Source organism: Bos grunniens, chromosome X (assembly GCF_055505025.1).
Source record: "Bos grunniens cultivar Pamir isolate PY7600 chromosome X, Bosgru_T2T1.0, whole genome shotgun sequence".
NCBI lineage: Eukaryota > Metazoa > Chordata > Mammalia > Artiodactyla > Bovidae > Bos > Bos grunniens.
Window position 1 is genome coordinate 60,816,900 of NC_141194.1, and position 24,824 is coordinate 60,841,723.

At 38.8% G+C, this 24,824-nt stretch overlaps 1 protein-coding gene across 10 annotated transcripts in view; it reads right to left on the reverse strand.

Moving 5' to 3' along the window:
• Positions 1-24,824, reverse strand: part of OPHN1 (oligophrenin 1) — a 726,794-nt gene that overhangs the window by 388,913 nt on the left and 313,057 nt on the right. For all 10 annotated transcript variants that reach the window (XM_086388458.1, XM_086388461.1, XM_086388460.1 and 7 more), the window contains exons 6-10: positions 21,747-21,848; positions 10,650-10,760; positions 4,866-4,970; positions 2,768-2,897; positions 172-275 (exon numbers count right to left, since the gene is read on the reverse strand). In XM_086388458.1, coding sequence (XP_086244584.1) covers positions 172-275; positions 2,768-2,897; positions 4,866-4,970; positions 10,650-10,760; positions 21,747-21,848 — 552 coding nt within the window. The remainder of the gene's footprint in view (positions 1-171; positions 276-2,767; positions 2,898-4,865; positions 4,971-10,649; positions 10,761-21,746; positions 21,849-24,824) is intronic.

Below are 24,824 nucleotides of genomic sequence, written 5' to 3' on the forward strand. Positions count from 1 at the left end.
AACTGGGTAGTATCTGGGCCAATGCAAACTTAGGCCAAGGAAAACATATGAAGACATCGGTTCATGTGACAGTGGTAGACTCAATTCTTTGACATGAAGTCAACATATATTCTTTTCTGAGATGCAGTCACAGATGTATTTCAAAAAAATGTGGCCCATAAAAGAACTGACCTGCTGCTTAGCACCTGGCTTCTGATCCATAGGCGTCATAGTGAACGTTTTGGTCTCTTTCTCATATTGGCAGTAGTATTTCACCCAGGATATTCCCAAAGCCCCTACAAAGACAGGCAACAGTGAGCTGATAGAATAAGTATTTTGGCTGCATGGTCAGTTTACCTGTAAGACAGAATCTGTGCACAGGTTACTTTTCATGGCCATGATCCATATCTAGTCCTACCTTTCCCCTGAGCTCCAGCTATGCAGTACCACCAGCCCACTACACATATGGTTGTTGTAATCCTCATCAACTACTTTCCACATCTGCTCTGGCTTGCTCCAAACCACTCTCCTTACTGTGTTCGCTGTGAGTACTCCCATTATACATTTTATTGTATGAGCTATGGACATCTGTAATCTTCTGCTTTTCCTTCCCTATAACCTGCCCTATTTGATTGGTGGTAGGGTTCTGCTCATTCTATCCCCTACATGTCTCATTTTTCACTCCTTTTATAGTTGAATTCATTCAAGACTCTATTTCTGATGTTTGGCAAAAAACTGTTTTATAAGATATTCCAAGAAAAACAAAAATTTACTATTTCTCCAATTAATGATTTCAGTGGCCTTCTCTGATCGCTCCTTTCTAGCCTATTCTCTACTCTTTTGTTAGAGAATATTTTTTAATTATATCTCTATTTATATCATTCCTCTTATTATAAACCACCTATGGATTTCCCATTCTTTCCAAATTCCTTAGGTTGGCTCACAAAGCCTTTTATAATGTGATTGTATTTAGCTTTTCAACTTGGCTTTTTTCCCCCCTCACTTCTATGCCCCTGACTCATTGAATTACATTCAGTTATCAAATAAATAGTTGGCGATATAACTGATAGACCAAGTTCAGGACATATTTAATAGTGAACAGGGCACTATTAATAATTGTATATGGACAACAAATATAAACCAGGACTCTTCCTGGATAACGAAGACCCTACAAATAAAATACACTCTCACACACCTCTGTGCCTTGACTCATGCAATGGTATACACCTGGAATTTTCTTTGCCTTTTTTTTACCTGTCAAACTCCCACTCTTAATTCACATTTCAGTTCGTATATCACTTCCTCAGTGAAGCCCATAGATATATTCTCCAAATGTAATGCTCAACACACTTCATTATAATTCTAAATATACATGTATCTTCATTAGACTGTAAACTTCTTGAGGTCAAAAACTAAGTTTGATCCATTTTTTGTACTCCCATTGCATTACACATTGTCTGGGAAAAAGGATTTTTAGTAAACATACATTCAACTGAGTAGGAATGTCATATCCATTTGAAAAATTAAAAAACTGGGGAATAGAAGGATCACATAGTTAGTTGATATTAAAGTCAAGACAACATACTCATTACTCTGCCCCTCGTATAACACAGCAGTGGTTCTCAACTAGGAGCAGTTGTGCCTCCCAGAGGACATTTGGCAATGCCAAGAGACATCTTAGGTTATCATAGTTGGGAAGTACTATCAGAATAAAGTGGGGAGAGGCTATAGATACTTCAAAACAGCATATAATGCATAGGATGACCTCTCAAAACAGAAAATTACCCAACCTGAAATGTCAATAGCACTGAGATTGAGAGATCTTGTAACGGACAGGTGAAGAACTGAACCTGACAAATAGAACACACCTTTGAAAATCATCAAAGTGGACTGCTCTAAGGGAGGAAAAGTATGATAATACCAATGCTGAAATACCATGGTTTGTGGATTTCAGTGGGTTTTGCCACTGGTAACCTCTGAATAGTCTCTTCTACCTACTCACTAGGTCAGAGACTCAAGTTACAGGCTTTGGAGATATTGTATCACAATTCAAAAGAAAATCAAATAGCACATACAGGTTTGCATAACATTAGGAGGCAGAGAAGCTTAAACCTCTGAAATATTCATTAACTGAATAAGATAACCCATTTCCCTTAGTTAGTAATGAACAACTGTGTTGTTCACTGAAATCACAATGGTTGGGTAGTGCTTTAAAGGCAACCTTGTGATCCTAAGACAATGGAAGGTATAGGGTACAGTTGTAGGAGCATAGGTTTTGGCATTTCACAAACCTGACTTTACATTTAGCCTTTTTACTTGATAGTTAGGTGACTTCCAGTTAGTGATCTCTCTAAGCCTCCATGGCTTCATGTGAATATTGGTATGGTAAAGTGCTTTCAAAGGTTACATGAAGTAGTATATTTAAAGCACTTAACACCATGCCTGGCACATAATAGGTATAATAAATATTATTTTATATCTCCTCTATCCTACCTTCCTTTTAGTCTAAGTCAGAGTCATTGAAAGCATTAAGCAATTAACAATCCTCATTTTGAATTTCAGAGAAAAACTTAAGTCTTATCATCCCACAGCCTTTGTAATACAAATCCTTAACCTCCCCCTTTAATTTTGCCTTCCTTTTTATTTTCTCTGTTCTTATGCTGGTTTCCAAAGAGGTATAGCTGGAAGGGGTCTATGAACTATATGGGTGCCTGGGGTTTGGAGAGGCCAAGTAGCAGTGGGTATCAGCCTACTTAAACCCAGTGGCTATCCCTGTATTCCCACACACATTTCTCTTGCGTATAGAGATAGCCTTCAATGGTTGGCTGTCCTGGAAGTTTGCATGTCTGCGGAGCTTCTTTCATCCTTTTCTTAAGTTCTTCCATCTCTTCTCGGGTACTGGAGAAATGATTTCTTGTCTGTCAAGATATTATCATCATAATTATTATCATCAGCACCATCATCATGAATAAGCATTCAATGATCAGAGACTTAGTACAGAGTTTCCTCAGCTTTTATAATGTGCTACAGCATAGCAAAAAACAAGTGTCGAGTGGCATAGTAACTAGAAAACAATTTAGCGTAGTTTAACAGTACTAAAGGCTAAAAGGGAGAGAGAAATGTAAATAACAATGTACCTGGGAGACATTTTCTAATGGAAATCACTAAAGGGTCCAAGAAATAAAAGCTCTAAGAATTCTGAGCATCACACTAACTCTGCCTTACAAAAAGGAAGGCTATAAAGAAGGGTCCCTAGGACAATATTATCATAGCAACTTCTACATTCTGCCTCAAGTAAAGTTACTGGTTACTTTGACACTGAAACAAACCCTGGCCATTAGAATAAAGGCTATGAGAGTGTGTTCTCTTTGAACATAGGTCAACAGAAAACCTATGTTTTCATGCTCATGAATAAGAAACGCTAATATTAAGAAGTAGTATGTTTAAAGTACATTACTAAAAAACAATGGCAAAACACAGTTTGAAATGCGTGTATCAGAATCACTAGAGATAAATCTTTAGTGTTTAGTCTCAAGATTGTCACATGATGTTATCGAAAAAGCTGAACTGGGCTGTCCTACCTAGTTGAATTCACTCTGCAGATTATCTTCTGAGTTTGATATATATATATATATATATGTAAAAGTGAAAGTGAAGTCACTCAGTCGTGTCCGACTCTTTGCGACCCCGTGGACTGTGGCCTACCAGGCTCCTCCATCCATGGGATTCTCCAGGCAAGAATACTGGAGTGGGTTGTCATTTCCTTCTCCAGGGGATCTTCCCAACCCAGGGATCAAACCCGGGTCTCCCGCATTGGAAGCAGAGGCTTTAACCTCTGAGTCACCAGGGAAGCCATATATATATGCAAATATTTGTTGCTAAACTCAGACTTTTCAAGTTATATTTGCAGGAAGATTAAGTAATTGAGCTAGTTATAGAAATATATTGTAAATCAGCAGAAGACAGGAACTCTCACATTCTGGTGAAAGAGAGTACCCAGAAAGAAACAAGTGTAAGTCAGAATCTCCTAAACAATTAATTGTTTTCATCCAAAAATTCATCTATAAATTTTATGCAATGTAACAGGTCCAAAATCACTACCTCAGTGGTGCTTTCTTTTCCTGTATCAAACAATTATTCTATACTCTGTGCTTTTTTAACTTTTTTCGTCTTAACTCTATTTTAGCACTTTTCATAAGTAATCATGCTGTATCTCTGTTTATCTCTCTCAGCTCTAAGGCACTGAATAATCCCTGAAGACAAAAACTAACGTGCCTCATTATGGTATGTTCAGTGCATTTTACAATGCCTGGCACAAGGTATATGTTCATTATATACCTAAGTAATTGTTAAACGTGGGTTAAATAACTAAATGAGAAAAATGATATGAGACAAGTAAGGGAAGGCTGTGCCTATGCCCATTGATAAGAAACAGCATGGGAAAGATTGAGACAATCTTTCAAGATAATTCATTTAACTATACTAATGTAATGAGAAAAGGAAGGGATGAATGGGCATTCACATTAATAAAACCTACAAAGAGAGTATCTTGACTAACTACCATAAGACCTGACCTGTACTTAAATAAGCCCATCGATGGGTTCTAATCTGGGAGAGATATAGCAAATTAGCAACATTTAATAAATACTGGATAGATGTGTTAGTGGGTGGAAGGGTGGGTTTGAACAACAGTCAGCCTCAAAGACAGGGAATAGTTGAAACTGGAAGAGTAAAAACGATCTATTACACTGAAATATTTGTGATCCACACCAGTTGGTTCACAAATTAGCTGGGATATAATAACCTAAAATTCTAAAGTCAAGATATTGAGAATGAAATCCAAATGCAATGCAAAGACTGGTGAAGAAACCCACAGGAAAACTCACATTCTGTAAACTGAGCTGAAGCTGTTGTTTATACGGGAGGAAATCCTGTGTTAGTTCCACAGTCAAGCTGTTGGAAATGAAGAGGCTATGAAGAAAGGCCAAGACCTAGAGAAAATGTATAAAAACAACTTTATCACCACCGTCTTCACATTAATCAAATACACGGAAACAAGACACACAAAAAAGAAACTTCACACAGTGTTTAACGAATATAGTCTTCAAAGCAGTAATGCAAACACAAATAGGTCTACACATACCTATTTTTCATTACGTTAAACATGCACACTGGACTCAAATCCAGAGAATAAGAACTACTAACAAATTTATTCAACAATACCCTTTTCAGATAGTATATGAAACTAATCAAAATGTGGATAGGATGAACATAATGTGGGAATCAGTTCAGTTCAGTTCAGTGGCTCATTCGTGTCCGACTCTTTGCGACCCCATGAATCGCAGCACTCCAGGCCTCCCTGTCCATCACCAACTCCCGGAGTTCACTCAGACTCACGTCCATCGAGTCAGTGATGTCATCCAGCCATCTGATCCTCTGTCATCCCCTTTTCCTCCTGCCCCCAATTCCTCCCAGCATCAAAGTCTTTTCCAATGAGTCAACTCTTCGCATGAGGTAGCCAAAGTACTGGAGTTTCAGCTTTAGCATCAGTCCTTCCAAAGAACACCCAGGAGTGATTTCCTTTAGAACGGAGTGGCTGGATCTCCTTGAACTCGAAGGGACTCTCAAGAGTCTTCTCCAACACCACACTTCAAAAGCATCAATTCTTCAGCAGTCAGCTTTCCTCACAGTACAAATTTCACATCCATACATGACCACTGGAAAAACCATAGCCTTGACTAGATGGACATTTGTTGGCAAAGTAATCTCTGCTTTTGAATATGCAGTCTAGGTTGGTCTTAACTTTTCTTCCAAGGAGTAAGCGTCTTTTAATTTCATTGCTGCAGCGACCATCTGCAGTGATTTTGGAGGCCCCCAAAATAAAGTATGACACTATTTCCACTGTTTCCCCATCTATTTCCCATGAAGCGAAGGGACCAGATGCCATGATCTTCGTTTTCTGAATGTTGAGCTTTAAGCCAACATTTTTACTCTCCTCTTTCACTTTCATCAAGAGGCTTTTTAGTTCCTCTTCACTTTATGCCATAAGGGTGGTGTCATCTGCATATCTGAGGTTATTGATATTTCTCCCAGCAATCTTGATTCCAGCTTGTGCTTCTTCCAGCCCAGAGTTTCTCATGATGTATTCTGCATATAAGTTCAATAAGCAGGGTGACAATATACAGCCTTGACATACTCCTTTTCCTATTTGGAACCAGTCTGTTGTTCCATGTCCAGTTCTAACTGTTGCTTCCTGACCTGCATATAGGTTTCTCAAGAGGCAGGTCAGGTGGTCTGATATTCCCATCTCTTTCAGAATTTTCCACCGTTTATTGTGATCCACACAGTTAAAGGCTTTGGCATAGTCAATAAAGCTGAAGTAGATGTTTCTCTGGAACTCTCTTGTTTTTTCGATGATCCAGCAGATGTTCACAATTTGATCTCTGGTTCCTCTGCCTTTTCTAAAACCAACTTGAACATCTGGAAGTTCAAGGTTCATGTATTGCTGAAGCCTGGCTTGGAGAATTTTGAGCATTACTTTACTAGTGTGTGAGATGAGTGCAATTGTGCAGTAGTTTGAACATTCTTTGGCATTGCCTTTCTTTGGGATTGGAATGAAAACTGACCTTTTCCAGTCCTGTGGCCACTGCTCAGTTTTCCAAATTTGCTGGCATATTGAGTGCAGCACTTTCTCGGCATCATCTTTCAGGATTTGAAATAGCTCAACTGGAATTCCATCACCTCCACTAGCTTTGTTCGTAGTGATGCTCCGTAAGTCCCACTTGACTTCACATTGAGGATGTCTGGCTCTAGGTAAGTGATCATACCATCGTGATTATCTTGGTCGTGAAGATCTTTTTTGTACAGTTCTTCTGTGTATTCTTGCCACCTCTTCTTAATATCTTCTGCTTCTGTTAGGTCCATACCATTTCTGTCCTTTATCGAGCTCATCTTTGCATGAAATGTTCCTTTGGTATCTCTGATTTTCTTGAAGAGATGCCTAGTCTGTCCCATTCTGTTGTTTTCCTCTATTTCTTCGCATTAATCACTCGAGGAAGGCTTTCTTATCTCTTCTTGCTATTCTTTGAAACTCTGCATTCAGATGCTTATATCTTGCCTTTTCTCCTTTGCTTTTCGCTTCTCTTCTTTTCACAGCTATTTGTAAGGCCTCCCCAGACAGCCATTTTGCATTTTTTTCCATGGGGATGGTTTTGATCCCTGTCTCCTGTACAATGTGAGAATAGCTGTCTTTATATCTTCAGGACTGGCACAGAGTACGTACTCATAAATACATGCATGTTCAGTCACTTCAGAAGTGTTGGATTCTTTGTGATCCTGTGGACTGTATTCTGTCAGGCTCCTCTGTCCATGGGATTGTCCAGGCAAGAATACTGGAGTGGATTGCCATTCCCTCCTCCAGGGGATCTTCTAGACCCGAGGATTGAACCACTGTCTCCTGCATCTCCAGCATTGCCGGCAGATTCTTTAATGCTGAGCCACTGAGGAAGGAGACTCAAATATTTGTTGATAAAAACAATAAATAAAAATGGATAAATGATCATAATGAACAATATCATAATGCTAAAATATCCAAGGATCTTATTTTGAAAAACAATCTTTAAATTAGAAATGTATTGGGGAGGGGGTGGGACATTGCAGAAGATATAGAAATGATCAATAAAATATATTTTTAATGTTTCAAATGTTCACTCCAATAAAAATCAAATATACACAACGACAAAATAAAAATTTTGTCTGTGAAATACAAACATATTAAAAATCAATGCTCAATACTAGCAATAGTAAAGTGTAATGTGTGTGTGTGTGTGTGTGTGTGTTGATTGCTCAGTTGTGTCAGACTCTTTGCGACCACATAGACTGGAGACTGCTAGACTCCTCTGTCCATGGGATTTCCCAGGCAAGAATATGGGAGTGAGTTGCCCTTCCATTCTCCAGGGTATCTTCCTGATCCAGGGATAAAACTCAGGTCTCCTGCATTGCAGGAGGACTCTTTACCATCTGAGCCACCAGGGAGTAAAGTGTAACAGGAAGTAGTAAAAACTGCTCTATTCTTTTTGAAGAAAGCTGAGCACCAAAGAATTGATGCTTGTGAACTGTGGTGTTGGAGAAGACTCTTGAGAGTCCCTTGGACTGCAAAGAGATCCAACCACTCCATCCTAAAGGAGATCAGTCCTGGGTGCTCATTGGAAGGACTGATGTTGAAGCTGAAACTCCAATACTTTGGCCACCTAATGCAAAGAGTTGACTCAGTAGAAAAGACCCTGCTGCTGGGAGGGATTGGGGGCAGGAGGAGAAGGGTATGACAGAGGATGAGATGGCTGGATGGCATCACTGACTCGATGGACATGAGTTTGGGTGAATTCTGGGAGTTGTTGATGGACAGGGAGGTCTGGCATGCTGCAATTCATGGGTTCACAAAGAGTCAGACACAACTGAGCAACTGAACTGAACTGAACTCATTTTAGAAAGTAAACAACAAAGCACATATAAATATGCACTTACATACTATATGCATACAAACACATCTATATGTGTGTATTAATACATATGTTCAGTTCAGTGCCTCAGTCATGTCCGACTCTTTGCGACCCCATGGACTGCAGCACAACAGGCCTCCCTGTCCATCACCAACTCCCAGAGCTTACTCAAACTCATATCTATAGAGTTGGTGATGCCATCCAGCCATCTCATCCTCTGTTGTCCCCTTCTCTTCCTGCCCCCAATCCCTCCCAGCATCAGAGTCTCTTCCAATGAGTCAACTCTTCACATCAGGTGGCCAAAGTATTGGAGTTTCAGCTTCAACATTAGTCCTTCCAATGAGCACCCAGGACTGATCTCCTTTAGGATGGACTGGTTTTCTGGTTTCTTTCACTCACATCTTAGTCTAACCAATCATTAAGCCCTGCCAGTTTTACTTCCAAAATATATCTCTAATCCAATCATTCTTTTCTATTTCTACTACCACCACCCTAACCCAAAGCAAGATTTTCACTTGCCTAGACCACTGGGATAGGCTAACTCATTTCCTCATTTCCAACATTGTCTTCTTCCAACCTTCTCCACACAACAAAATCAGCCCATGTCATATCCTATTTAATATACATCAGTGATTTGTTTACTACAGTTCAGGCGAAAATCTAACCCCTTCACCATGCCTACAGGTCCTATGCCTTCTTATCAGATATTATTTCCTGCCACCCTCCTTTTCTTTCATCAGTGATACTTGCCTTTCTTTACTAAATTAAGGACTTACTAACACCATTAAGGACTTACTAACACCATTCTCACCATTCTTTACTAACTTAAGGACTATGTACATGTGTTTTTTTCTGTGCCTGCAAAGTTCTCTTCCCATTATTCGCGTTGCCTTATCTTTTCCTTCTTTAGATCTCATCTTATATGACACTTTCAGAGATCCCCCTTGACCATTTGACCTAAAGTAGCTGTCTGCTCCTGTTCTTTGTTTTAGCCATTACCATAACACAAACTGGAGAAGGAAATGGCAACCAACTCCAGTGTTCTTGCCTGGAGAATCCCAGGGATGGGGGGCCCTGGTGAGCTGCCGTCTAAGGGGTCACACAGAGTCGGACACGACTGAAGTGACTTAGCAGCAACAACAGCAGCATAACACAAATTATTTTATTTATGTGTATCCTTCTTTCCACCCCATGAAAGTGTAGTCTTCACAAAGACAGAAACTGAGGCTTTTTCACTGTACGATACCCAGTGTTTAGCACAGTGCCTGCATATAACAGAGGTCAATAAATGCTTATTGGATAAATGAATAAATATTTGTTTGCAAATGTACCTATACATTTTTACATATAAATTTGTACATATACAGATACATACAGCTGTGATCACAGATAACATGTACACAGATATACATGCTTATGTGTAATATGTGTACACACACATGCACATGTGTACACACACCCACAACAACAAGTACATAGACACAATAGATAGACAAAATAATATAACAGACACACAGAATTTAGGGGGTAAACACCACAATATTAACAGTGATCATCTCTAAATGGGGGATATGTTGTATTTCTTTTATATATATTAAATTTTTTTTCTAGCTTTTTCTGCAATTTTTTTTACATTGTTTTAATAATAAAAAAGAAAGTTGCTAAAAATCAAAATACTTATCAAACCACAGTACATCATCTTCTATAATATATTAAGGATAATTAATTAGAAAAATATTCAAAGGATATAAGTAAAAATAGAATGGGAAGTCATTGAATGCAAGAAACATGCATTCTCAGAAGAGTGTCTGGGATATGATAGGTATTTTCAGAAACCTTATGAAAGTGTAAGAGGAAGGAACGTAGGAGAACAAGGTAAAATGAAGGGTGACAGAAAAAGCAAGGAACAGGAGAAAGGAGAGGAGGAAAAGAAATATAAAGAAAAATCATAGCTATAGAGAGAAATTGCAGGAGGAGGTAAGGTGGGGAAGAGTGAAAGAACATTGGTTAGAGAGCAAGAATAACACAACCCAGTGTGTCTATTTCTTTGACATTCATTATTAAGAACTGACTATATTCATATTCTTCGAGACTCCAATTTTATAATCAAAGTTCTCTACATTTACTTGACATTTGGTAAATATTTTTAGACCATTCATCATTAGAACTTACTGGCTCCACAATATTGAACTTCTTAGACTCTTGAACTTCCTGTATTTGATAAACATAATCGAGGGACGACTCAAAGAAATTGTGCCTTTCCTTGTCCACCTGGAGGTCTGCCTAAAGAAGAAGGGTAATAAATGTCACATATTGGCATAGTCATTCGTGCAAGTCAGTGTTTATGGATTCAACAGAATGCTAGGGCTGGAAGAGAATTATACTACCAAGCAGTGATCTTATCCCTTTATTTTACAAATAGGGAACATGAAGCCAAGATAGAAAAAGTGACTGATGCACGATATCCGGTTTCTGGCCTAACAAATAAGAAGCTTGGAAGTTATTGTGCTCATCCTCATACAAGGAAAAGCTAAACTGTGAATCAACTACTCTTCTTAGAACCAACAGACCACTGAAGTCAAAGGAAAAACAACTGTCTCAAAAATTGGATAGATAGTTGAATATAGACAATCCGAGATTATCAGAGCAGAAGCCCAGAAACAGAAGCCTGTTGCTGCAACAAGTGTCAGACTTTAAGATCTCTTAAAAAACCAATACAATATTGTAAAGTAAAATAAATAAATTAATTAATTTTTAAAAAATCCAAAGACAATAGGGAAGACAAAACACGAAGATACCAGAGGAGATTTTCACTTCTAGCAAGAGTAGTTATAGAAAATTAAGCACAGTCTAAATCCTAGTCAGATAAGTATCAGATCAGATCTGATCAGATCAGTCGCTCAGTCCTGTCCGACTCTTTGCGATCCCATGAATCTCAGCACGCCAGGCCTCCCTGTCCAACACCAACTCCCAGAGTTCACTGAGACTCACGTCTATTGAGTCAGTGATGCCATCCAGCCATCTCATCCTCTGTCATCCCCTTCTCCTCCTGCCCCCAATCCCTCCCAGCATCAGAGTCTTTTCCAATGAGTCAACTCTGCGCATGAGGTTGCTAAAGTACTTTAGTTTCAGCTTTAGCATCATTCCTTCCAAAGAAATCCCAGGGCTGATCTCCTTCAGAATGGACTGGCTGGATCTCCTTGCAGTCCAAGGGACTCTCAAGAGTCTTCTCCAACACCACAGTTCAAAAGCATCAATTCCTTGGTGCTCAGCCTTCTTCACAGTCCAACTCTTACATCCATACATGACCACAGGAAAAACCATAGCCTTGAATAGACGGAGCTTTGTTGGCAAAGTAATGTCTCTGCTTTTGAATATGCTATCTAGGTTGGTCATAACTTTCCTTCCAAGGAGTAAGCGTCTTTTAATTTCACGGCTGCAGTCACCATCTGCAGTGATTTTGGAGCCCAGAAAAATAAAGTCTGACACTGTTTCCCCATCTATTTCCCATGAAGTGATGGGACCGGATGCCATGATCTTCGTTTTCTGAATGTTGAGCTTTAAGCCAACTTTTTCACTCTCCACTTTCACTCTCATCAAGAGGCTTTTTAGTTCCTCTTCACTTTCTGCTATAAAGCATAAAACCACATAATAACATCCTTTTATCTCTGTTCCTTTTACCCAGGGCATCATGTTCATCATTCAACAAAATGTTACAAAGTGTACAAAAAAGTGAAATACACCAACAAACACAGTCTAAAGAACCAGCATCAGTTCAGTTCAGCTCAGTTGCTCAGTCATGTCCAACTTTTTGCGACCACATGGACTGCAGCACACCAGGCCTCCTTGTCCATCACCAACTCCCAGAATTTACCCCAACTCATATCCATTGAGTCGGTGATGCCATCCAACCACCTCATCCTCTGTAGTCCCCTTCTCCTCTCACCTTCAATCTTTCCCAGTATCAGGGTCTTTTCAAATTAGTCAGCCCTTCACATCAGGTGGCCAAAGTATTAGAGTTTCAGCTTCAACATCAGTCCTACCAATGAACACTCAGGACTGATCTCCTTTAGGATGGACTGGTTGCATCTCTTGGCAATCCAAGGGACTCTCAAGAGTATTCTCCAACACCACAGTTCAAAACCATCAATTCTTCAACACTCAGCTTTCTCCACAGTCCAACTCTCACATCCATACATGACTACTGGAAATACCATAGCCTTGACTAGGCAGACCTTTGCTGGCAAAGTAATGTGAGACTCTGATAGTTCTGTGGAGCTCACACAATCTGACTTTACTCACATGGAACACTTCTAAGAAAAAAGAACACTTCTAAGATGTTGGCAAAGTAATGCTATTCTTTGGAACTCTGTATTCAGATGGGTATATCTTTCCTTTTCTCCTTTGCTTTTTGAATCTCTTCTTTTCTCAACTATTTGTAAGGCCTCCTCAGACAACCATTTTGCTCTTTTGCATTTCTTTTTCTTGGGGATGGTTTTGATCACCACCTCCTATACAATGTTATGAACCTCCATTCATAGTTCTTAGGGTACTATCAGATCTAATCCCTTTAATCTATTTGTAACTTCCACTGTATAATCATAAGGGATTTGATCTAGGTCATACCTGAAATGGTCTAGTGGTTTTCCCTACTTTCTTCAATTTAAGTCTGAATTTTACAATACGGAGTTCATGATCTAAGTCACAGTCAGCTCCAGGTCTTGTTTTTTCTGACTGACTAGAATTTCTCCATCTTCAGCTGCAAAGAATATAATGAATCTGATTTTGGTATTGACCATCTGGTGATGTCCATGTTTAGAGTCATCTGTTGTTTCGTTGGAAGAGGGTGTTTGCTATGAGCAATGTGTTCTCTTGGCAAAACTCTGTTAGCTTTGCCCTGCTTCATTTTGTACTCCAAGGTCAAAGTTTCCTGTTCCTGCAGGTATCTCTTGTCTTCCTACATTTGCATTCCAGTCCCCTATGATGAGAAGGACATCTTTTTTGTTGTTGTTAGTTCTAGAATGTGTGGCAGTTCTTCATAGAACTGCTCTACTTCAGTTTCTTTGGCATTAGTGGTTAGGGCATACATTTGATTACTGTGATGTATGGTTTGCCTTGAAAGCAAACTGAGATCTTTCTATCGTTTTTGAGATTGCACCCAAGTACTGCATTTTGGACTCTTTTGTTGACTGTGAGGGCCACTCCATTTCTTCTAAGGGATTTTTGCCCACAATATAATAAAATGGTCATCTAAATTAAATGGACCATTCCCATCCATTTTAGTTCACTGATTCCTAAAATATCAATGTTCACTCTTGCCTTCTCCTGTTTGAACACTTCCAATTTACCTTGATTCACTGACCTAGCATCCAAGGCTCTTATGCAATGTTGTTCTTTACAACATAGGACTTTACTTTCACCACCAGACACATGCACAACTGGGCACTGTTTCCGCTTCGGCTCAGCCTCTTCATTCCTTCTGGAGCTATTTCTCTGCTCTTCTCCAGTAGCATATTGGGCACCTACCAACTTGGGGAGTTCATCCTTCATTGTCACATCTTTTTGCCTTTTCATACTATTCATGGGGTCCTCACAGCAAGAATGCTGTAGTGATTTGCCATTCCCTTCTCCAGTCCAACATGTTTTATCAGAACTCTCCACCATATCCCATCTGTCTTGGGTTGCCCTACACAGCACTGCTCATAGTTTCATTGAGTTAGACAAGGTTGTGATCCATATGATCAATTTGGTTAGTTTTCTGTGATTGTACACCTAGTGCAGAACCTAAAATAAAAAACTTACTGTTGGAAAACCTCATAGAAAAAAGCATATCTATTCCTGACCTATCAAATGCAATGCTAGTTATCTTTTTAAATTTTTCAAATTGAGGAATAATTACTTTACAATATTGATTTGCTTTCTGCCAAACATCAACATGAATCAGTCATACGTATACATATGTCCCTGTACTCTTGAACTTCCTTCCCACCTCCCACCCTTTCCACCCCTCTAGGTTGTTACAGACCCCTAGTTTGAGTTCCCTGAGTTATACAGGAAATTTCCAATGGCTATCCATTTTACAAGTCATAGCATAGATGCTTTCATGCTACTGTCTCCATTTGTCTTACCCTCTCTTTCCTCCCCTCCACCATGTCCATACATCCAGCAGTATATCTGTCTTCATTTCTGCCCTGCAAATAGGTTCATCAGTACCATCTCTCTAGATTCCATATATATATATATACACACATATATATATGTGTGTGTGTGTGTGATATATATTTGTTTTTGTCTTTCTGACTTAATCCACTCTGTATAATAGGCTCTAGGTTCATCCACCTCATTAGAACTGGCTCAAATGCATTCTTGTTTATGGCTGAGTAATATTCCATTTTATATATGCACCACAGCTTCTTTATCCACTCATCTGTCAATGGACATTTAGGTTGCTTCCATGTCTCAGCTAGTGTAAATAGTGCTGCAGTGAACACTGGGGTACATGTGTCTTTTTCAATTTTGGTTTCCTCATGGTATATGTCTAGAAGTGGTATCGCTGGGTCATATGGTAGTTTTATTAATAGTTTTATAAGGAATCTCCATACTGTCCTCCATAGTGTCTGTATCAATTTACATTCCCACCAACAGTGCAAGACCATTCCCTTTTCTCCACATCCTCCCCAGCACTGGTTTGTGGATTTTTTTGATGGTAGGCATTCTGTGTATTGATCTTGTATCCAGTGATACTGAATTTGCTGATTAGCTCTAATAATTTTGTTATATAATCTTTAGGATTTTCTACATACAATATCATGTCATCTGCAAATAGAGTTTCACTTCTTCCTTTCCAATCTCAGTCACCTTTCCAATCTGGATTCCCTTTATTTCTCATTCTTCTCTGATTGCCATAGTTGAGAATTCCAAAACTATGTTAAATAATAGTGGCAAGAGTAGGCAGGCTTGTCTTGCTCCTGATCTTAGAGGGAATGCTTTCAGTTTTTCACCATTGAGAATACTGTTTGCTGTGGGTTGGCTGTATTTGACCTTTATTATGTTAAGTTCCTTTTATGTCCAATTTTTGAAGTTTTATCATAAATGGGTATTGAATTCTGTCAAAGTTTTTTCTGCATCTATTGAGATTTTGATATGGATTTTATCTTTCTATTTATTAACATGATGTCTCCCATTGACTGACTTGTGTGTATTGAAGAATCCTTGCATAACTGGGATAAACCTGACTTCATCATGGTGTATGATATTTTAATCTTTTTTTGAATTCTGTTTGCTAGAATTTTGTTGAGGGTGTTTGCATCTATGTTCATCAGTGATATTGGCCTGTAATTTTCTTTTTTTGTGTGATGTCTTTGTCTGGTTTTGGTATTAGGGTGATGGTGACCTCACAGAATGTATTTGCAAATATTCCTTTCTCTGCAATTTTTGGAAGAGTTTCAAAAGAATAGGCATTAGCTCTTCTCTAAATGTTTGACAGAATTCTGTGAAGCCATTTGGACCTGGGTTTCTGTTTTTTGGGGAGACATTTTATCACAGTTTCAATTTCAGTGTTTGTGATTGGCTTATTCATAATTTCTATTTCTTCCTGGTTCAATCTTGGAAGGCTGAACTTTTCAAAGAATCTATCCATTTCCTCCAGCTTGTCCATATTTGGCATATAGTTGCTCTTAATTATCTCTTATGATCCTTTGTATTTCTGCATTTTCCTGTTCTAACCTCTCCATTTTCATTCCTAATTTTGTTCATTTGATTTTTCTCCCTTTTTTTCTTGATGAGTTTGGACAATGGTTTTTTTCAATATTGTTTCTGTTCTCAGAGAACCAGCTTTTAGTTTTATTAATCTTTACTATTGTTTCCTTCATTTCTTTTCATCTATTTCTGCTCTGATATTATGATTTCTTTCCTTCTACTAACTTTGGTATTTTGTGTTATTCTTTTTCCAGCTGTTATTTGACATGTAAAGTTAATTTGTCTATTCAATGTTTTTCTTATTTTTTAAGGTAAGATTGATTGTATTGCTTTAAACTTCCTTCTTAGAACTGCTTTTGCTGCATCTCACAGGCTTTGGGTTGTCATATTTTTGCTGTCATTTTTTACCTAGGAATATTTTAACTTTCCTTCTTCCTTCAGTAACCTATTCATTACTTAGAAATGTATTATTTAATCGCTATGTGTGTGCTTTCACAGTCTTTTTTCTTCTGTAACTGATATCTAGTCTCACAGTGTTATGGTCAGGAAAGATGCTTGATATGATTCCAATTTTCTTCAGTTCACTTAGGCTTGATTTGTGATCCAAGATGTGGTCTATCCTGGAGAATGTTCCATGTTAACTTGAGAAGAAAGTGTATTCTTCTGCATTTGGATGGAATGTCCTGAATATATCAATTAGGTCCATTTTGTCTAAAATTTCAATTAAGGTTTGTGTTTCCTTATCAATTTTCTTATTTGATGATATGTCCTATGGTGTAAGTGGGATGTTACAGTCGCCTACTATTATTGTGTTACTGGCAATTTCCTCTTGTATGTCTGTTAGAGTTTGCCTTACGTGTTGAGGTGTTCCAATGTTGGGTGCATAATTATTTAAAATTTTTATGTCTTCTTGGATTAATCCCTTGATCATTATATATTGTCCTTTTTTATCTCTTGTAATATTTTTTATTTTAAAGTCTGTTTTGTCTGATATGAGGATGGACACTCTGGCTTTCTTTTGATTTCCATTTGCATAGAATATCTTTTTTCCATCCTCTTACTTTCAGTCTTTATCTGTCACTAGATCTTAAAGTGGGTTTCTTGTAGACATCATATATATGGGTCTTGTTTTTGTATCCATTCAGCCAGTCAGAGTTTATTAGTTGTGGTGTTTAATTCATTTACATTTAAAGTAATTATTTTTATATATGTTCCTACTGGCATTTTCATAATTGTTTTGGTTTGTTTTTGTAGGTCTCTTCTTTCTCTTGTGTTTCTTGCCTATCAGTTCAGTTCAGTCGCTCAGTCGTGTCTGACTCTTTGCGACCCCATAAATCACACATAAATCACAGCACGCCAGGCCTCATCACCTGGAGTTCACTCAGACTCACGTCCATCAAGTCAGTGATACCATCCAGACATCTCATCCTCTGTCATCCCCTTCTCCTCCTGCCCCCAATCCCTCCCAGCATCAGAGTCTTTTCCAATGAGTTAACTCTTCGCATGAGGTGGCCAAAGTACTGGAGTTTCAGCTTTAGCATCATTCCTTCCAAAGAACACCCAGGGCTGATCTTCAGAATGGACTGGCTGGATCTCCTTGCAGTCCAAGGGACTCTCAAGAGTCTTCTCCAACACCACAGTTCAAAGGCATCAATTCTTCGGCGCTTAGCCTTCTTCACAGTCCAACTCTCACATCCATACATGACCACTGGAAAAACCATAGCCTATAGCAATGCCTTTAACATTTGTTGTAAAGCTGGTTTGGTGGTGCTAAACTCACTTAAATTTTGCTTGTCTGTAACACTTTTGTTTTCTCTATCAGTTTTGAATAAGATCCTTGCCAGGTAGTGCAATCTTGGTTATGGATTTTTTTTTCTTTCAGTACTTCAAATATATCCTGCCATTTCCTTCTGGACTGCAGAGTTTCTGCTGAAAGATCACCTGTTAATCATATGGGTTTCCCTTTGTACATTACTTGTTCCTTTTCCCTTGCTGCTTTTAATTTTTTTTCTTTGTATTTACTATTTGTTAGTTTGATTAGTATGTGTCTTGACATGTTTCTCCTTGCGTTTATCCTATATAGAACTCTCTGTGCTTCTTGGACTTGATTGACTATTTTCTTTCCCATATTGGGTAAGTTTTTTTTTTTAACCATAACCTTTTCAAAAATTTTCTCAGACCCCTTGTTTTTCTCTTCTTCATCTGAGACCATTATAATTAGAATGTTGGTACATTTAACATTGTCCCAGATGTCTCTGAGGTTATCCTTAATTATTTTGATTCCATTCCTTTATTCTGCTCTTTAGCAGTTATTTCCACCATTCTATCTTCCAGCTCACTTATCTGTTCTGCCTCAGTTATTCTACTATTGATTACTTCCAGAGTACTTTTAATTTCAGTAATTGTGCTATTCATCTGTTTATTTCCTCTAGGTCCTTGTTAAGTGTGTTAATTTATTCTTGCATTTTCTCCATTCTATTTTTGAGGCCTTAGTACATCTTTAGTATCATTACTTTGAATTCTTTTTCAGGTAGTTTGCCTATTTCCTCTTCATTTGTTTGGTCTTGTGAAATTCTACCTTGTTCCTTCATTTGTGCTGTATTTCTCTGTCTTTTCATTTTTTTCTAACTTAATGTGTTTGAGGTCTTCTTTTCCAAGGCTTTATGGTTGTATTTCTTCTTCCTTTTGGGTTCTACCCTCAATAGTTAATGTTGGTCTAGTGGTTTGTGTTGCCTTCATGTTGGGGGTGACTTGTGCCTGCATTTTCTCCCCTCTGATAGGCAGGGTTGTGTGAAGTGGTATATTTTGGAGTGTCTGAGGGAATCCTATCTGGTGATGACTGTTTTTGTGTTTTTGTCTTGTTTGTTGCTTGGGTGAGGCATCCTGCACTGGGTGCCATCAGCAGCTGTGTGATACTAGGTTTTGTATACAGGTGTAGGCCTTCATGGAATTTCTCACTAATTAATACTCCCTGGGATTAGGAGTTCTCTGGCACTCTGAGGTCCTGGATTCAGTACTCCCACTCCAAAGACTCAGGCCCAATCCCTGGTCAGGGGACTGAGATTCCTCAAGTTGTTTGTTATGGCATTAAATGGGATTAAAACAAACACACAGAGATGAATAACAAAACATTGAAAGAAACAAAAGACAAACCCAGACAAACGGTAAATACAAATCAAACAGAAAATTACAAAAACAGTGGAACATATACACATACACATACTTAACACATACACAAACATAACAAAAATATTCCAAAGAAATGAAAGTACAAGAGACGGACTTGGCAAGCAAAGGAAACCAAAAATGATATCAACCAATTGAAAACAGAGCCAATTAAAACTTAAACTGGAAAACAGAACCAAAGCAGAGTGCCAATTGGGGAATAAAGCAAAGAAGACAAAACAAATTAACAAACACGGTGAAAAAAGAATAAAATAAGGGGAAAAAAAAGAAAAAGAAAAGGAAGAAAAAAGAAAAGTGAGGTTAAATAGAAGTATGTAAAAATTATTTAAATATATTAAACAACTGCAGCAGGAAAATAATTTTTTAAAAACAGTCAAACAGAAGAAAAACAAAAAATTCAAAAAGGAAAAAAAAATTCACAGCACCACAGAAGGCCAGTGCAGAGGTAGAAGTATATAATGGAAATGAAGATTGTGATTTTTAAAAAAAGAAAAAAGTCTCAAGGTCATTATTCTTAGTTGTGGAGTCAGTGGCCCATGAATGAGGTTGGACCAGCGCCATATAGAGGTTTCCTGGTTGGGGGGACTTGTGCCTGTGTTCTGGTTGATGGAACTGGGTCTCATCTCTCTAATGGGTAGCACTATGACCAGTAGGTTTTGGTGTGTCTATGGGTTCAGTGTTGCTTTGGGCAGCCTGTCAGCTAGTGTGTAATGTTTTGTTTCTGTTTTCTTGAAGGATTAGCATGGGGTGGGTATTGGTGTTTGCTGTCCTTTGGGTGGGCTTGGCTTTGGTGTTGAGATGGAGTCCTTTCAGGGTCTCTTATCTATTAATGTTCCCTAGGGTCGGTATACTCTAGTGGTTCAAAGCCTTGGGCTTGCGTCTCTACCTCAGGGGTTCAGGCTCGTTGCCTATTGAAGCTCCAAGACCTCACAAGCCACACAACACAAAAGACAAGTTCCCTATATTAGTGGTAAAGGCAACACTCAGCAGCCCAGAATACTCAATGAAACCTACACCAAAGTCTTCTAATACTTCTAGGAAGGTCTCTGAAACTTGTGGGCAGCATGGAGTCAGTCTCACATCTGGCCTCAATTCAGTTCCTAGTAGCTCCTAAAGTTCACAGTTTCTCCTAGAGTCCACAGTCTGTTCCCCACCTGGACATAAGAGAGTGAAGGCTGAGGCTCATTAATGCTCACTTGCTCTTTTGGGCTGGGGAGAGAGGAGGATACGGCAGCCACATATGAGTTGTACAAGGGAATGCCTATGAAAGTAGTAAGCTGTTGGATGCTGTTACAGTCTAAGGCAGCTTGTGAATTTTCCCAGAGAAAACTGGGGTCTAGGGACCCCAGTTCATGGGTCTCTAGAAAGAGCCAAGCTGTTAAAGTTCCCTGCAAGGTGTGGGCAGTAACCTGTGCCTGCTCATGGCCTGGTGCTAGCTGCAACCTCTGGGATTGGCAATGTATCAGCAGTGTTTTTTCTGTTGCTTCCAGCACCTTTCCTGGCTTTGGCAGTGGCAGGCATGTCTAATTCCACAGCCTTGTCAAAGTAGCACTCTCAGCACACATTGTCAAGGCCACCAGCCCCCTACCTCTCCCTGGGATCTTCATCGGAGCCTGGCTCCCTGCATGGCCACTCCCCCATTCCAGGTTGGGGCTTGTAAGCTGCTTATGGGCTGAGAAGTGCTGTTAGGCAGCTTTCTCAGTATTTTGCCTTCTGAGTCGCTGCTGTTGCACAGCACTCTGAGGTTTCACAGCTCCCCACTTGGTCCCGCCTGTGAGGGGCTTTATAAGTGCTCAGAAACTTTTCCTCCTTCATGACTCCCTACCTCTCTTGGGGCACAAACTCCCGCCCTGAAGTCCTTTGTCTTTGTGTGTGTGTGTTTATCCTTTGTCCTACCTCATTCTAAGGAGATTTGCTTGCTTTTTTGGAGGTTTGGAGTTTTCTGCTGTCATTTAGAAGCTGTTCTGTAGGACTTGTTCCATATTCTGATGAATTTTTTATGTATTTGTGGGAGGCAGGTGATCTCCCCATCTTACTCCTTCATCATCTTCTTCTGTCCTACAATGCTAGTTTAACTCTATAACCTCATCTGGAATCAAAAACTTAGAACTGGAAGGGATCTGTGAGTGGTACCACACTTCCTTTGACAGAGAAACTGAGGCCAGGAAAGAAATATCTTATCCAAAGTCACACTGTGAGTTTGTGGAGGAGCTGACTTAAGAACTCAGGAGTCCTGAGACCCTGGCCATAGTTTAATCTGCAAGCACAACCATTATACATGGTTCTCTGCTGAGGCAGAGTAAGAGAAAACCCTTGCAATAGGAAGCTGCCATGTAACAAGGCATACCTGGTAACAGAAGGCAGGGACAGGCTTTTTGAACATACCTCTTGTAACTGAGATTCTTTCTTTTTGGAAGACAGATGTAAGTGCCGATCCAGTAAGGAATAAAACCTCTCTCCATCCTTTTCAAATTTCTTTTTCCGCTCCTAGAGGTGAGAGAGAAGGTAAAGAGTAAGATGTCTGTGATTTTAATTTAATCTGCTCAGAAATGAGAATGAACAACACAGTGTCAGAAAAGCAAGTCAGGATTTTGTCTCAGCAGTTTCAGCTTCTTCAAATATAACCTTGAACAACTTCACCTATGCAAAGGGTAGTTCCTATTGGTATAGCTAAAGGCTCTGGGAGCTAATGCTCAGACAATGGCACTTAAAATTCACCTGTATACCAGTTAATTTTTTTTTTCTCCTCAATATTTTCACATGTATAAACTACATTAATTTTTGAAAAGAAGAAGGAACACAATAGTCAACAGTGAATATGCCTTTCAAATGTTAATTTATAATGCATATAGACAGTCCAATAATAAGTAAAACATTCCCCAAAAAATTGGAATCTAAGACTGAATCTGTAAATTATAAGTTCTTTGATACTGTTTAAGCATTTCAGTACAACATGTTAAAAGATGATGTTAAAGATATGAAAAAATCCTGCAAGGCTTAACTGAAAATCAGGAGTTGAAAAGCCTTATGAGGGATGGAAGACTCACTCGTTATTTGTGTTAAGCTCTCTGCCTCTCAGCACAACAATTAATAGAAATCACACAGTCTCCAAAGGAGCACTAAGAATGCTAGCTTGTCACAGACTAATGCTGACATCCTGGAATCCTCTCAGCACCACATTGGGAAATTCATGTAAAAAGCTTGCGTTGTCGCATAGGAAATCTAAACTCATTGAGTACCTATAGCATGCCAAGTATTAGATGAGGCAAAGCAAGTTACACACAGGAAAAGAATATACCTCACCCGTGGTTTATTTCTAGAGGCAATCTATTGCTGGGCAGAAAGCCAGGACAAAACTGAATGACCTCTTATCTGTCAAGAATGTGCTTTTTACATAAACTCAAAATGAATTAAAGACCTAAATGTACGACCAGAAACTATAAAACTCTTAGAGGAAAATATAGGCAGAACACTCGATAACATAAATCAAAGTAAGATCCTCTATGATCTGCCTCCTAGAGTAATGGAAATAAAAACAAAAGTAAACAACTGGGACCTGATTAAACTTAAAAGCTTTTGCCCGGCAAAGGAAACTAAAAGCAAGGTAAATAGACAACCCTTAGAATGGGAGAAAATCAATAAAACAACTGACAAAGGATTAATTTTCAAAATATACAAGCAACTCATACAACTCAATACAAGAAAAACAAACAACCCAATCAAAAAGTGGGAAAAAGACCTAAACGGACTTTTCTCCAAAGAAGACAGACAGAAGGCTAGAAAACACATGAAAAGATGTTTAACATCACTCATTATTAGAGAAATGCAAATCAAAACTATAATTAGATATCATCTCACACCAGCCAGAATGGCCATCATCAAAAAGTCTACAAACAATAAATGCTGGAGAGGGTGTGGAGAAAAAGGAATGCTCTTGCACTGTTGGTGGGAATGTAAATTGATACAGCCACTATGGAAGATGGTACGGAGATTCCTTAAAAAACTAGGAATAAAACCACTATATGAAACTGGAGCCTATTCTACAGAGTGAAGTAAGCCAGAAGGAAAAACACCAATACAGTATACTAACGCATATATATGGAATTTAGAAAGATGGTAACAATAACCCTGTGTACGAGACAGCAAAAGAGACACTGATGTATAGAACAGTCTTATGGACTCTGTGGGAGAGGGAGAGGGTGGGAAGATTTGGGAGAATGGCATTGAAACATGTAAAATATCATGTATGAAACGAGATGCCAGTCCAGGTTCGATGCACGATACTGGATGCTTGGGGCCAGAGCACTGGGACGACCCAGAGGGATGGTATGGGGAGGGAGGAGGGAGGAGGGTTCAGGATGGGGAACACATGTATACCTGTGGTGGATTCATTTTGATATTTGGCAAAACTAATACAATTATGTAAAGTTTAAAAATAAAACAAAAACAAAACAAAACAAAAAACCACCATATGACCCAGCAAACCCACTCCTAGGCATATTCCCTGAGGAACTCAAAACTGAAAGAGACACACGTATTCCATTGTTTATTGCAGTACTATTTACAATAGCTAGAACATGGAAACAACCTAGGTGTCCATTGACAGACAAATGGATAAAGAAGTCGTGGTATATATATATACAATGGAATATTACTCATCCATAAAAAGGAACACATTTGAGCCAGTTTTGATGAGGTAGATGTACCTAGAACCTAGAACACAGTGAAGTGAGTCAGAAAGAAAAAGATAAACACTGTGTTCTTACACATATATACAGAATCTAGAAAAAATGGTACTGAAGAACTTACTTACAGGGCAGCAATGGAGAAACAGACATAGAGAATATAATTATGAACATTGGGAGAGGGGAGAGAGGGTGAGATGTATGGAAAGAGTAACATGGAAACTTACATTACCATATGTAAAATAGATAGCCAATGGGAATTTGCTGTATGGCTCAGGAAACTCAAACAGGGGCTCTGTATCAACCTAGAGGGGTGGGATGGGGAGGGAGATGGGAAGGAGGTTCAAAAGGAAGGGGATATATGTATACCTATGGCTCATTCATGTTGAGGTTTGACAGAAAACAGCAAAATTCCGTAAAGAAATTATTCTTCAATAAAAAATGAATTAATTAAAAAAAATACTAGGAATGAAACCACCATATGACCCAGCAATTCCACTCCTAGGCATATACCCTGAGAAAACCCAAATTAAAAAGACATATGTATCCCATTGTTTACTGCAGCACTATTTACAATAGCTAGAACATGGAAGCAACCTAGATTTCCATTGACAGATAAATGGATAAAGAAGTTATGGTTCATATACACAATGGAATATGACTTAGCCATAAAAAGGAACATATTTCAGTCAGTTCTAGTGAGGTGGATAAACTTAGAGCCTATTGTACAGAGAGAAGTAAGTCAGAAAGAGAAAGATAAATATCATATTCCAACGCA